Genomic DNA, 14540 nt, shown 5'->3' with positions numbered 1-14540 from the left:
TTTGACCTGAGAGTAACGGCTATCTACTTGGAAAATCACCGCCTCTATATATATATATATATATATATATATATATATATATATATATATAGGAGTTTAATCATGCAATAATACTCAAGCATATATATAGATTGTTGGGTTGCTAATATACAGTATCATCATAAGTGAAGGAACACGTTTCTTATATAATTCACCATTATATTTTTTCGTTTTTTATTAAACAGGAAAGCTGATGTCGCTATCATCTTTCAACACCTATTATTTTCTGTTGCTATCACTACCTCATATGGCACATACAGTAATGCTGTTCTCGATTTATTTGACTTGACATCAAAGCATCGCAGGCGTGCTTTACCTGTGTGTCCAGCCATATCCTCAAAATGTTCGCTTGTCGATCGCTTCTTTTTTTCTCTGCAGACTAGCAGACTCCATTATCATCTATCTCTCAACCAGCCTACGCTCATTACACTCGTCATCGTTCGGCCTGCCGTCTCCGTTGCCTTTCACAAGTAACTTTTGATTAGATATAAATATATACTATTAATTAGGTCATGTCTTGAACAGACGAAAATAATGTAGGCTTTGTTTTATCCGTTCTTTTTTTTAGGTCCATAATTATACAGGGAAGTAACACGAATTGATAAAAACTGCCGCCAATATTAGAATAATGTTGGGTAAATCCGGTTGAATTATTGAGGGCCATGGGTAGGGTAGATTGTCCGGCATAGGCGGTTATATGTAGTCTTAGTAATGTGTAAATGTGCAGGCGCTTTTTGCTATTTGTGTTGCCATTTAGAAGAGGAGCTATATGTGTATAAAAGCAGAGAACGCTGTAGCGTCTGCTTCTTGATGCTGTCAAACGAAATAAATTTTTCATAGTTTTCATTATTTTTCGTTATCAGTATCCCTTTTATGCTTATTAATTGTCACACTTCATTTCTTAGTTGTTTGTATTTTTTCCTACAATGTTTTTCCCGTTTCCTATAGATTTCCAAGCCGATAATATTATAATCGTAATCAATATAACGACTTCGTAACGTTTGACCTCGTCTAAGATTCCTCTATACCCTTCGCAGTTCAGTATATCACTATTTTCGTCCTCTCTAGCTCAGTTTCTCTCTTCCTCTTCAGCATGACAGAATATCATGTAGCAACACCCACTCCGACGCATACAGAATCATCCATTACTATCACCTACGTGAAACTTCCAATTCATCATGTCAACTCAATACATTACATATAATAGCTATTCGGAGAAACCATAACTTAGATTTGTATTTGTGTGAATTTGTAAATATATATATATATATATATATGATTTATTATTTCGGTATATAGCAACTTCAATTAGTCGTATCATATAGTTATTAGATACAATTTTCGTTTTAATTAAACATCACAGGAAACACAAAATAATTTTCGCTGTGTATAAGAACATGACAACAGCAAATATAAGTTTTTGTATTAATCATAATAAAGTCACAACTGTCCATATGTTCATATTAGATTCAAGTTAGGTATATCAAACGATAAACTCATCTAAAGTGCCAATCCTAATTCTATATGGATACAATCACAAATTCAATTTCTTAGATTTTGCAATTCATGTAGGAATAAAGTAACTGATACGGAAGAAGACACAAATGAAATTTGTTTTATTAGTAAATTGCTGGTGTGACTATACATATATTCGGATTTTCTCAACATTATGCTCATTACTGTACCTTATATTACCATCACACGTGCTAGTCCATTATCTACGAATGTCAAGCAATTTCAGCGATCCATCTGCTAAAATTCACACCTTATAGTTGTGCTTTTCAACATTTAGTTGACACACTCACTCATCCTGTCATTTTAATCTCGTCCATATTACGCTATTGCTGTATTTATTTAATCACTATTAGTTCAAACGAGCGTATGATGCGCAACCTATATAATAAAGTCAAGTAACAACTTCAGTTTGCTATCCAAAAACATGAGAACGTAAACAGATAAAAAATTGGCAGGATAAAAATTCGAATGTATTCTACCTCTAATATGGTCGTAAATCAAGTGCCTTTGTCGACCTGCATAGGCAGACTGACTAGTAGCCGCATTTTAATCATGTGACAAGATCAGAAAATCTAAACATGTGTTTGACTTTGTCGGTTCGAGAGATAGTCGATACGCCAATTATGGTCAGCCTCCATTCTAGTTGCAGCTGCCACCAAGCTCATTAGCCAGATGCTGCATTCAAACGAATCTATTGATACAAACAAAGTGTTACACTGATGTAACAAAATCATCGGACGAATCTTGGAAGTACGGTACACAAAAAAGACACACACTGAATATGTTTACGAGAACACAAATTCATTCACAGACTTACACAGCTGCTTACTCACTGATAAATGTTCCTCTTAGTATATTATATACATATGCCAGTTTCTCGTTACCATCCGTTCCGTAAGAACGACCGAGACAACGTATATTTTGTTCTACCTACATTTTGTTCTCTCATGACCTGTTTTTTCTTTTTTATTGAGTTTTGATTTTCCTTTTTAGAGATGCATTCACTATTGTCATTGGCAATGAAATAAGTGAATTCCGTTCTTATATATATCGCTCTGGGCTTTCTCCCTGGGTTCTCTACCCGCTTGTTTGTCTAATGTCAAAAGTATCGCGAGTTTGAAGAAACCTTCTTGAACGCTCCTATGCACATACAATTTTGCTAACAAATGAGCTCCTTTAGAGAATTCCAGAGTAATTCTTTGCCACCAGGAACAATGTTTTATTAGGAACCAAAGAATATATTTTATGCTTACTTGGCATTTACGTTCTGTTGAAAAACATGGCATACTTACCTGAACGCGGGCCCGACTTCCAGTCGGAATGGTTAGTAAATACATTAAGCCTTTGTGGAATCATGAGAATACGATTTCAGTTCGGGTCGCTGCTAATCACTAAAATAACGCTTAATGTGCTTTATGTACTGGACTTTAAAAAATGTGCATAAAACAATACACATAGTAATAATGGTAGTATGATTTAAGGAAAATTTCGCTTTCGACATTAATTACCATATTTACTCTATTGCTACCAGTCAATTTTACTATTTTCAAGTAGAAATGGGTTTACAAGAAACGTCGGTAGGTTTAATTTTAAATCAAATAAACCTTTTTATATGGATTTAGTATAATGTGAGGGGAAGTATGATGCCCATTTGCATTCAGCGCAGGAGTTCTTGGGTCAGATGGGTTAAACTGTAAACGCTGGTACAATGTGAAATTCTTCTCTCGAAAAAATTACGCAATGAGAACTGTATATTGTTTGAAAGCAGCATAAAGAGGCATTACAGAACTCAGCGTATTAGGGAATACAGAAGACAAGAAGCGAATATGTGCGTTTCAGATAGGTCGTACGCTACAGAAATTTATAAAGACGTCTGAATGTAGTATTTCTGAAGAGGCCACTTTATTGAAAAAAAAAGCCAAACTATCCTCAAAAAGTTTTAAAATGGAAACTCGAGTTGGTAACAGAGAATGTAATCCAATATAAATTATGATTTCCATCTTGAATACAAACACAAAACCGATATAACGAAAAAATGTGTCACTGTAAAAAGTTTATGTAGAATATTATTGTTCCCGTTATCACATGCGTGCACGCAAAAGATGTTGTATACTAATACCTATCGATCATTTTATAGAATAAATTTAGCAAAATAACAAGTAAACTACAACTGACGGAATACAAAGGTTGCCAATTGTATTGCCCACAGCAGTCCAGTTTTCCTAAGCAGAAATCATTTGCAAAAGCCAAATATGTGTTTCTGACAGTTTTCTTTCAGCGTTTGTTTTTGTTATTGTTGAAATCTCTATATAGACTTAGTTTTCTCCTTGTTAGCATGTATTCGTGCAGTTATTCAGGTAATGGCATACATCGAATGCTAGCATCAAGACGCGCCCCAAATTATACAGCAAAGTTACCCAGTCACTCACTTTATATACGAAACTACGGCATTCGCTCATACATAATACATACTGACATATATTATATTATATGCAACAATAATACAATTGTTGCGATAAATTAATCGCTTACGTTATAGCTTCCTATTGGCGTTTATTGTTAACAAAAGGGTTCTCAAATACTGCTGCAGTATGTAGGATCGATGGTGAAAACGAAAACAGAAGAAAGGGCTTGCATCGTACACCGCTAAAATCATAGGCAAAAAAAAACATTGAAAATAGCGGGCCGACTCAAGAAGCTGCTGGTTTAGTGCTCGTTTAGTTTGTGTCAATATTGGCACCATTTTTTCTTCTTTTCTTTCCCGTTTGCCAACTATGTGAGACACATCTAATTAAGCACAAGGCGGATCATTACACATTTACCATATGAATATATTATTCGTGTATTCGACATCAAAGATCTGCATTCTTTATGCAGTACATATATAGGTAACGCATATTAATATAATCTGATGTATGTGTATCTATGTATACCCTCTGAGTATATTTATATATTATATATACTCAGCTTGTTTTCATTGCCTGTTTCGTTTAATCCCAATTTTTTAAGGTGTCCACTACTTTTGGTCATAACTAATCTCTTCTCTATTCTTAAATATAACTATGTATTCTTTCTTACGATGAATATTAACTTTCAGCTTCTCAATTGTTTTGTTTTATTAGTAATATCTTGGCTATTTCAACTACCGAGTAATTTTTAGCTAATTAGCCAATCCGATTCTAAAGCACCTTGGACAGGTCCCAAATCTTGATGCTTCGATCAGTGCCAATGGTAACCATTGTCTTTGACTCGGCTGACAGCGACATTGCTGTGACAGGAGCCTTGAGGTCGTGGAACTTCGCCAATGGCTCCCGATCTCCGTCTGAGATATGCAGATGACACTCGTTGCAGATGCGTACGGGAAATTCGAAGCCAAGCCGGGGAAGTGTCGAGCGATTTTCGGAGCACGCGTCACACAACGCCCTTCCGCACCGTCGACAGTGATGCTGACGACTTCCGACCTGTAAAAGAATTATTTTATTGTTTGATAACTAATAAGATTCTAACCCTAGAATTGCTATTAAGTAAGTACAATGCTGACACGATGCAATGTGTTGGACGTAGTTCAGGACCACGAACTACGGATGTCGATCACCAACAAAATGCAAAATTTTCAAGTTTTGCGCTGACAGATTTAGTTGACGTTATGATGGCACCTCACACCTAACCTCAAACAGCAATGGCACTTCTTCTTGAAAATGCTATATGCAACTACCAGCACCCCAACATATGCACGTGCGTACTCTTAAACGAATCCGAACAATTGTGGATACGATACAATGCATGGCGTCTTTTTGCAGACATCAGAATTCGAAGTACGTGCGCGCAGCTGTGTCGCTACTCGCCTGCTTCTGGTCGAACATTCCGCGTACGTTCCAAAAGAAAGGCCTAGCGCAACGTTCACAGCAGTCCCGCGTGGTCCACTCAGGCGTTTCCTGTCGCTGGGCGGCTACATCCCAAACGACTAACGTCGAGTCCTCAGACACTGAAAGCAGTGACGAGGCACTATATAGCGCCAATCCGGTGATGCGAGCACGATGGCCACTGAGCTCGTAGGCCGTCCCTTTACCACCACCGATGTCCCACACAATGATAATCTGTTTGGCCAAAAAAATAGTCGTTAACAAGATATGATGCGATAGCTATTGTGGAGTTTTCCAGCGAAGGAAACGGTGGTAATACTTGCCTATCAAAAATCGTTAGCGACCTAGCCAAACGTATAAAAGCGCACTAACGGGGTAAAGCAGGGATCTGTAGGATTCCATTGGTACATCAGCAAAAACCGGAGTTAGGAAAATCTTAGGTGTTGAGGCAATGATCATTTTTTCGTTACACTTCCATATCTGGCAGAGTTATGCACACACCTCTACGTAAGAATTTCTAATTGTCTAGAAATAAACGATCTTAGTTCAATGATAGGTAACCTGATCAAAGCCGCCTGAAATGAGTAATCTTCGACGCTCATCCCACAACAACGATTGAACCGAGCCTGAATGTCCTTTGAGTGTTGTAACTGGCTGATAACTGGTTTCGGTCAATTTGAGCATCGTGATTTCTCCCGAATAGTCACCTACAAAGGCATGCCGCGATGCTTGGTCCAACGCGACTGTTGTGCACCATGCCGATCCCAAAAAAGCACCCAATCGGCGTCCTGTTTCTGTACAGTGCCACTGGAGTAGGCAAAATAATATAGGACCAAAAACAAACAATATTACAACTTGTCAGTGCAGTATGGTTGAATAAAGCAGTCTGATGTGTCTAAGTTACAGGGTCTGTGAAACGATTCGAATGCTTCATATTATAACCAACTTCAAATAACATATAATACAATGCGCTTAAATCAAAAGATAATGGGATAATATATATATATATATATATATATATGCAAATGTTGTTGGTTACTTGAAAGTATTTATCTTTCCCAGCCGAAATTAGCCATTCCGTTACTGGGGAAAACTTCATCGAGGTTACACGCTGCTGGTGCGCAATATAGCTCCTGCAATTGTATAGAGGAAAAACAGCAATAGAAGTATCTGTTAGGCGAATTTGACTGAGTACATCTGAATATAACAAGCAACAAAAGCTCTAATGCACACCAAAATGTAGCAGTGCTCTAATATGCCACTAATTCATCTGTTTAGGTCATGTTTAATAATTTCATTCTCTCAGAAATTGCATATACCACGCATGGAGGTGGTATCGTAATTTTTGTGCACTGAATATATAATATCCAATACAAATACATGATTATGGTTAACTGTACGAAACGAATTTGTCTAACAAAGGTCTTGTGCTTATATAAGGCTATTGAAAATGGCCTTTCCTACCCGAATACCGAATACTATGCTTCACAAAATGCTGTAAATTTCAACAGAAGCTATGAATACGAAGTAACTTCATCAAATGAATCACCAACCTTCGGTATGTGATTTTATTGAGGTCGTCTGCGAGCTCGAACTCGGTTATACTTCCATTGTCCATCGCAACGAAGAGCCTTCGCAACTGTGGGTCGTAGTCCATAGCCGAGGCCAAACTCGGCATCGTGTGACATACCGACGGCCAGTACTGTCCTGTGTCACGTCTTGCCCATACTCGAATCGTGCGGTCGTCCGAAACTGAGATTACTGCGAGATCATCGGCATCTCCAATTAAGACAACCTGAATAAGTGAAAAGTAAGCCACAACTTTGCTTTATTACAACAGCTACACATAAATTCTATCCTATGCTACCAGAGATACACTGAAGGTTGCGGACCTTCTATACAATTAAGCAGACTCAGATGAGCTTAATAAAATCATTTCAGGGTCAATTGTACAGCACAAGTGACATATTTTCAAACGCTTTTTGGCCTATGAAAGCGGGTGGACGAAGATATCGGCAAACATTGGTAAGGTGCCGACAAACGACGTGATACCTAGAGGTGACATATCGCATGTTAGCGATAGCAAGCGTAATAGCTTGCTGTAATCGGATTTCAACTAATTCAGCATTTACGTTTCGTGCTAATATTTTATATTATGTACAGCGTTCTATCTCCCTATTGAACGCGACTGCTGTCGGCGCTGCACAGCTAAACGGTGGTGTTCAAGTGAGTTGGACTTGTTTCAGCGTTTTCTTATAACTTGGCGTATCCTTGTACGCGAAGTATCAAAATGCTCAGACGAACAAGTGCATTTGAAAAGCAGAAAACACTGGTTGATTAGCATATTCCTATGTCAAAAGAAATCTGCACAACGCGAAACTGCTGAAACTGTTGCCGCATAAGATCGCTAACAGGAATCAAAAAAGGCGTACTATGAAACGGAAAAACCGTGTTATTATTCACGAACTTTAAAAGAATAGATTTGCCCCGTATAATGTTCCCCAAAGCAGATTAAAAGAGCACAAACTCACTGTATAGAAAGATACACTTCGCAAAAGAGACTAAATTCCAAGAAATTTCGGTTAAATTCTCGAGTAAACGAGCCCGTCTTCATTACGCAAACCAAGTTAAAAATGGGGCCATTGAGAGCCTGTTCCTCAGGTAAAATCACATATGGAAGTGGTCGAGGAAGTGTGTTAACAAACGATTTGTTCAAGTTTCGTTGCGCCGAAGGTTAGATATATATCAAAAGTTATGACCTGGGCTATGATTTCTGGCCAATGTACTGAGACAACACATTTAACCCAAGGAATGCCGGAGCGGCTGGGATATGCTTAAGTAATGCTACCTCACAGAGAGGAATGGTACTCTAATCGTGATTCAAGTACAAAGGGGCGTTTTGTCATAGAGCTTGGAGTATCTCTAGACTATTTGCTGTCAATAACGTTCAGGTGCTGTCGTAGTCTACTAAATCAGCAGAATTCAATTTCATATAAAACATTTGAAAAAATCTTAAAATCACAAGTTTAAGAAGGACCGGATACCTCAAATATTTCAGATCTTCGTGAAAAAATTCACTAATGTATGGCAACAGAATCCGCTCATTGATAACACATCACTGCATCGACAAAATGCCTCAAAGGGCGGCGGCAGTTATCTTTATCCGTATGTAAAGCACTAGACTGGAATAACGCTGCTTTCATAAGCCAAAAACTGTTTGAAAATATCTCCCTTTAGCGCTACGTAATTACCTGAAAGTGAAAATTACTGAAATTTATTTGAATCTATTTGATTGAGCGCCGACTGTGTTATCCTATATATGAGGTAGTGTAAGTGCTAACAACGCCACATGCTAATTCTCTGTTTTGCCGCCTATTGCACACACAATTACTACTTTATTCTATTTTGGCGTATGGTAGTAATAATAACAAAACTATGAACCCCAGCATTATTCAAGTGAGGTCCTAAAACTTGCAATACATTAAAGTTGTTAATACAAAATCAACAACAATGTGATTTACCGGTTTTTTCTTTTCGAACCCGTATAAATCAAATTGAACCTATAGGCAGCGCTAGCTAATGTAAAGCTTTTACATTTTATTGCTTTGCAAGTCTAAACATAATTATTCGTCGCGGAGCAGATTTCTTGTGCTGTTCTTCAGAGCTCCTAAACGCTCTCAAGATTATTCTAAATATTGCATAAGCTGGCTTATCACGCTCTGGACGGCATGTAAGAATGATATGATTTAGATAAAACAACATCAGTAAAAACCGTATGAGTTTAACAACTGTGGTATCGATAAATGCTCCTTTGCAACCGATCTCCTGTACAAATGATCTCTTGTAATCGGTACCAGACGCAATGTCTGTACCTCCTTGAAGACGGTGTGGCAGTATTCATTGCCAGTTGCCATTATACACGAGGCATACGGAATTAGTTAACAAAAAAAACAAGAGAACACAGCAAGGTCTCGCATTTTTCAATGATAACCGATGATAAATGAAGCCATGCCCACTACGAAACGAACTATTGGCAAATTGTAAAGATGGTGACTTGATGCAGATTAAGCATAACCTCTTTAGTCTATATTTCATTGCGATGGTCTCGAGATACCGGAAGAAAAACAAAGACGACTACAATGCCTTATCATACATTCTCTACTGATCTAGCCCGCAAATGCTGTGATGTGTCATACCAGCATCTCCGCTTCATCATATCAGTTGTATATAGGTACAACTATACGATCTATATACACATAATATACAGAGGTATATGTTTTATTGTAAATTGTAATAAAAACGTGTTATTTTTTTTAACTAATCTACGAATTTTAGTTACGGAGTAAGCAGACCGAGATCAGAGATAAATGACATATTAATATGTTGCCAACCATGTCGTTGTAGCTATCTTTCATAGAACTGGGACTAACATATTTTCTGCAATACAATTCAATTTTCGAGACGCTAATTTCACTAAGCCAAGATATCAATGAGATTACATAGTATATTCTGAAGATCACGTAGGTATCGTACTAGTACAATATCTTGTTATGTTAACAGAAACCTGCGCGATTTATAATTGCATTATACGTCACACAATAACAGTAATAAGCATCTATCAGTATAAATGAGAATTGCATTGATTTTTATTGTGGTACCACCAGGGTAAGTGTTTCGAAAATGAATTGTACGCTTTGATGCGTGCGACCTAACTTGCAAAGATGTTTATTTATAGCAGCATACAAAATACAATTTATCAAACTGTGACTCTTCTTCATAAAACCTAAATATCCAATTTACAGCAGAGTTAGAAAATTACGGTAACTATGTAATTTATGGATGGATAATTATGTAGTCAAAGCATAGTGTTCACAACAAGAAGTGTCATCTTAACTTTATCTACTGATTAGAAATATTTTGGACAGAGATGTAGCACACAGACGTAGGTAAAACGATTTTCAATACCAAAAAAAAAATACTCAAGCACATTTCACACAGAATATTGCGATACCGATTAAAAATCCATGTAATTTATTCAGAAATCTTGCTCAGCTATATTTTACATTTTCGAAGTAACGCATTAAACCATCAATGTCTATTTGATGTGGCGTACCCAATATTTGATTTAACTCATAAATTTGCCTAAAAGAATATAGTAGCACTGCATCAGTGCTATTAGCCTGACATTAGAACGGTCGAAAACCTATTAATTTACCGGGACGAGGCAAAAAATGTGTTGCTGAGAAGGGACCTTAAGCCAGTGAACAAATTTCAAAAATACTAATGCGATTTCGAAGGCAGCGTACTCTGTAAATAATCAAAACCAAATCATACATTTCTATCTATTATTATACCTGATTGACGGTGTCTGTGTGTCCGTCGAGACGGCACAGCAATTGAGGCTTTTCGGGGGACATAAATTGGCCACCTGACAGGGGTTTGATTGAGGCAGCCATTTCTAGCAGAACAAGCAAAGCCCTTCACGAGTCGGCACGATGGACTGCTCTTCGCCACAGATACCGGCAGCTATAGTCGAACCGTACGAAAGTTACCTAAAGAATCCGTACTTCACGGTACTCCAGTTGAAAACTGTGGTCTAAACTATGAGAAATCTACCTGCAATAAACCAATGAACCGAGTCATTAAGTTTTGCGTTTTGTTAAATCAAAGGCTCACCAGACAAAAGTGACTTAAAACAACTGTCCAAGGGACGAAGGATGGAGCTTAATTTATTGTGGGACGCTCGAAATTTCAAAAGGTTAGTAAAAATCAAATGAAGCGAGAATCAAGTTTCAATTCGGCATCTTCTATGAAAAAGAATTATCTAGTATTTTATAAAAGTAATATAATGATAATAACAACCTTTATTAGTGATAATGTATGATAGTTGCCTGTATATAAAAATCAACAAAAAATTATTATTTAACAGCCAACTGGATGGCTAGTCCAAACTATCATATATGGGTTATACTCGTCCCACAATGCAAACCACATCGCGGCATCGTTACTCTAGTCACTCTGGCCTGATTTTCAAGTCATACCAATATAAACAATAATCTGCATCTAACAGTTGGTGCTGTCATAGTAATGACTGCAATAATATAACACCATTTACAAGAAAATCAATGAAGGCAAACACGCAGTGGGAATAGGTAGACAGGCAAAAGGCAACATAAGCTAAACGCAGTAAGCGACGACGCCAGCTGGATAGGTAAGCTTAGGATGATGTGGCGCCAGTCGCCGCAGTAATCTTTATTGTTTAGTTTAACTGATGACTGGAAAGTGAACGAAGTTCACCTCCGGCAACTGCGCAATAAGCCATACTCAGAATTATAACTGTTTATGTCACAAAACTGTAACCTGCGTTGTGATCAAGTGTCGTTCAGATGGATGGATGAATCATTCTCATCAATTATGATGGACGAGCCCGATTAATTTGCTGATTTCATTATGTATCGATTGAATGTGTCATATTTTGTTTGGTTCCTGGAGCAACGAATATGTGAAGATACTTGAAGAGGCATACGTAATCCATTATTAAGCATCGATAGTTTTGACTAATGATCAACTAGTGGCATATTCGGCTAATAACTTAAATGCATACGACAATACAGGACACACGTAACATTTAGTGTATGTAGATATGTTATGATCCGAGTTTACGATTACTGCAGAGATGAGGGATCGCTTCTCAATTTCATCTCCTATTTTCGTTACACCCCACCTGGCGGATTGAGACGAATGAATGAAATCGCTTCTTTCTGTCACCTTACCCCTATAATCTTAATTTCGCTCATTTTATAAACAGGAAGCATATTAGATCTACCGACCAAAGAATTATGTATGAGTTAATAGAAGCTGGTATTCTGAGCGTTAACTAGCCTCAAAAAGAAAAAATATCTCATAATGGTAAATATGGACCTGTTTTGTAGAGTGTATTACCCCACACCTATGTTCATTTATTTTTTAAACATTGAGCCGTGCGTAGTTCATAATGTTGTCATTATTCAGTTTGTCTCTGTACGATAAGAGGGTACAAAAATTACATTGTCCTCCAGTGGACGCCATAACACTCAATGGTTGTTATAGTCACAGCCCTAGCGCTATATAATTGTGGAGACTATCGGGCAGATCCCTCTGTCAAATCGGCATATAAAGACTATACCTCGTTTAACGGCACATGAACAAAGCGTCCATCGGGGAAATACTCTTGTGAAAGGTTTAGTCGCATGAATATTCCCAGCATCATCGGCACAATGCATTGAGAGACAGCATCCGAAAAAATTCATGTTATTGTATTTCGTAATACTTGCACCAGCTTTCCATTGTTATTTTTCATATATTTCAATGTACCTATGAGTCACTACGCGTTGACCAGCTAAATTTCTAGATAAGAACACATGGAAAACGCACACGAGAATTTGTTACTATGAGAAATATATTTTAATGCATAATGTGTTATTTTTTTATAGTTTCGTTGCGAGCTGTCGAACATCTATACTTTTTGGCATTTCGTATTTTCGCTAACACCTTCTGGTTTGACCAACAAAGCTGCTGACAATCAAGACACACACACACATACACAGTGACAGGTCCTCAAAAGCAAACTATCCTATTTTCTTTTCTGCATTAGCTAGTTCCTTCACAAGCCGCAAGAAAAGAGTGAATTATAACAGGCCACCAATAGCTATACCAATAATCCTTCGATTCAATTTTCGGTTAAAAAAAAGTATCACAACGATTTTTGTGTCGGCTTCTTTCCTTGAGTCGCTGCTACGCAGAAAAATGCACACAGCATCGTACAGCAGCCACGCACCGACTTCAGCCAAACATTCGAAGCACACATTTATCTATACGGCGTTGTCGGTTGTTGTTGTACCTGACCAAATCTTTGACAGCCACACATTCCAACTCACCACAAAAACGGTAGCTCGACGCAGAAGGCGTTGGTTGGCGATAAGTTTTACGCTAAACTACCGAGTACGAGCGCCAGGTTGTCGCTGTTGTTGTTGCTGACGATACACGTTGACGGACAAACAGCGGCGCAACGCATAGAGAATGCATGGAGGCTGCTGTGTGTTGCCAGCGGCTGGCTGTCTATGTGCTGCCTGGCTGCGAATCTCCCTGATCGTTGCCGCTACCGGTGTATTACTGGCGATGTTTTTCTTCACTTGTCTACTCGTCTCGACAATGCTCCAGACGACTCTCGCAGATCTCCGTGCTGATCCCGATGCGGCTGTTGGTATCATATCATATCGTGTCCACGGCGGCCACCAACACACCTTGATCACTTGCAATCATATAAACTCACTTCATTTCTATTTTGCTCACCACGCTATCTACGCATTTCTAGCTGTTATCACCAGCAGTTCGTTACCAGCGCTAACGTACCACTACTAGTACCACTAATTTTTCTATTGTCTCTGCCTGTCTCTTCCCATTTCTCCCACTCGCCAGCAAACACCACGGAGCATCGCATTCAATTGGTGGCAAATCGACGGATCGACACCTCGCAGCTCAGTAAGCCATCGATTGCAGCGCGGCCCCATATATATATTATTCGTAATTAGTGGAATGATAGTCGAGTAAGAAAAACGAGCGACATTGACACGAGAACTGTTAACTAGCGCGCGTAGCTCACCAAGACACACACAAACACGGACAGACAGGCACCAACGGGATTTCAGCATTAACGCGCGAACAAACACCGACTGAAAAGTGATGCGTAAGGCAATACTACCTGACTAGGTGGGTTGGCAATCAAAACAATGAATAGCTCAATGGTAGTTCAATACGGGTGTGCGATTTGGGCTGCCTACTATTGAGCTAAGTGGTTAATACGATGAATGAATTCGATGAGAATGAGGCAAACGATTGCTTTTTAAGCGAACGACCATTACCTTAAGAGTGTTTCTTTCCACGCCAGGCACTAGTTTATACAGAGTGCACGAATTCTGGAGAGGGTAAACAGAATCAATAGATTATTTAGCTATTGGATGAGGAAGATACGTTTGTATTTAGCTTTCAAGTTAACTTGTATTTTTAACTGGTGGCTGTAGCCCTAGTTGACATTCGAAATTATGGGTAATTCTCTAACATGTGTTCATACTCCTTACATCCATT

At 38.3% G+C, this 14540-nt stretch overlaps 1 protein-coding gene across 5 annotated transcripts; it reads right to left on the bottom strand.

Annotated features, from left to right (window-relative positions):
- Positions 1-3432: 3432 nt before the first annotated feature.
- Wdfy2 (WD repeat and FYVE domain containing 2) lies at positions 3433-14116 on the bottom strand. Of its 5 annotated transcripts, XM_086992476.1 has the most exons (8): positions 14059-14077; positions 13334-13707; positions 10772-11033; positions 6971-7212; positions 6457-6550; positions 5979-6224; positions 5400-5651; positions 3433-5015 (listed from the first exon to the last, which is right to left on the bottom strand). In XM_086992476.1, the coding sequence occupies exons 3-8, from the start codon at positions 10871-10873 to the stop codon at positions 4734-4736; spliced, it is 1218 nt and encodes a 405-aa protein (XP_086848602.1). In that variant the 5' UTR covers positions 10874-11033; positions 13334-13707; positions 14059-14077; the 3' UTR covers positions 3433-4733. The 5 variants fall into 5 exon arrangements, with proteins under 5 accessions (XP_086848602.1, XP_022668618.1, XP_022668619.1 ...); XM_022812883.2 differs by having other exon boundaries at positions 13334-14110; XM_022812884.2 differs by lacking the exons at positions 13334-13707; positions 14059-14077 and adding an exon at positions 11533-11669.
- Positions 14117-14540: the final 424 nt, after the last annotated feature.

Source organism: Varroa destructor, unplaced genomic scaffold (genome assembly GCF_002443255.2).
Source record: "Varroa destructor unplaced genomic scaffold, Vdes_3.0 BEIS01000006.1, whole genome shotgun sequence".
Lineage (NCBI taxonomy): Eukaryota > Metazoa > Arthropoda > Arachnida > Mesostigmata > Varroidae > Varroa > Varroa destructor.
This window is presented reverse-complemented; position numbering and strand designations above follow the sequence as displayed.

Bases quoted from the DNA above. Each gene is read 5' to 3' on its own strand.
- Wdfy2 (XM_022812883.2), bottom strand. From the start codon at position 10,873: ATGGCTGCCTCAATCAAACCCCTGTCAGGTGGCCAATTTATGTCCCCC. The intron at 6,225-6,456 runs GTAACCAACAAC...TGCCTACTCCAG, and splicing joins GGAAAGATAAATACTTTCAA to TGGCACTGTACAGAAACAGG. The intron at 5,016-5,399 runs GCGAGTAGCGAC...ATTCTTTTACAG, and splicing joins GAATGTTCGACCAGAAGCAG to GTCGGAAGTCGTCAGCATCA.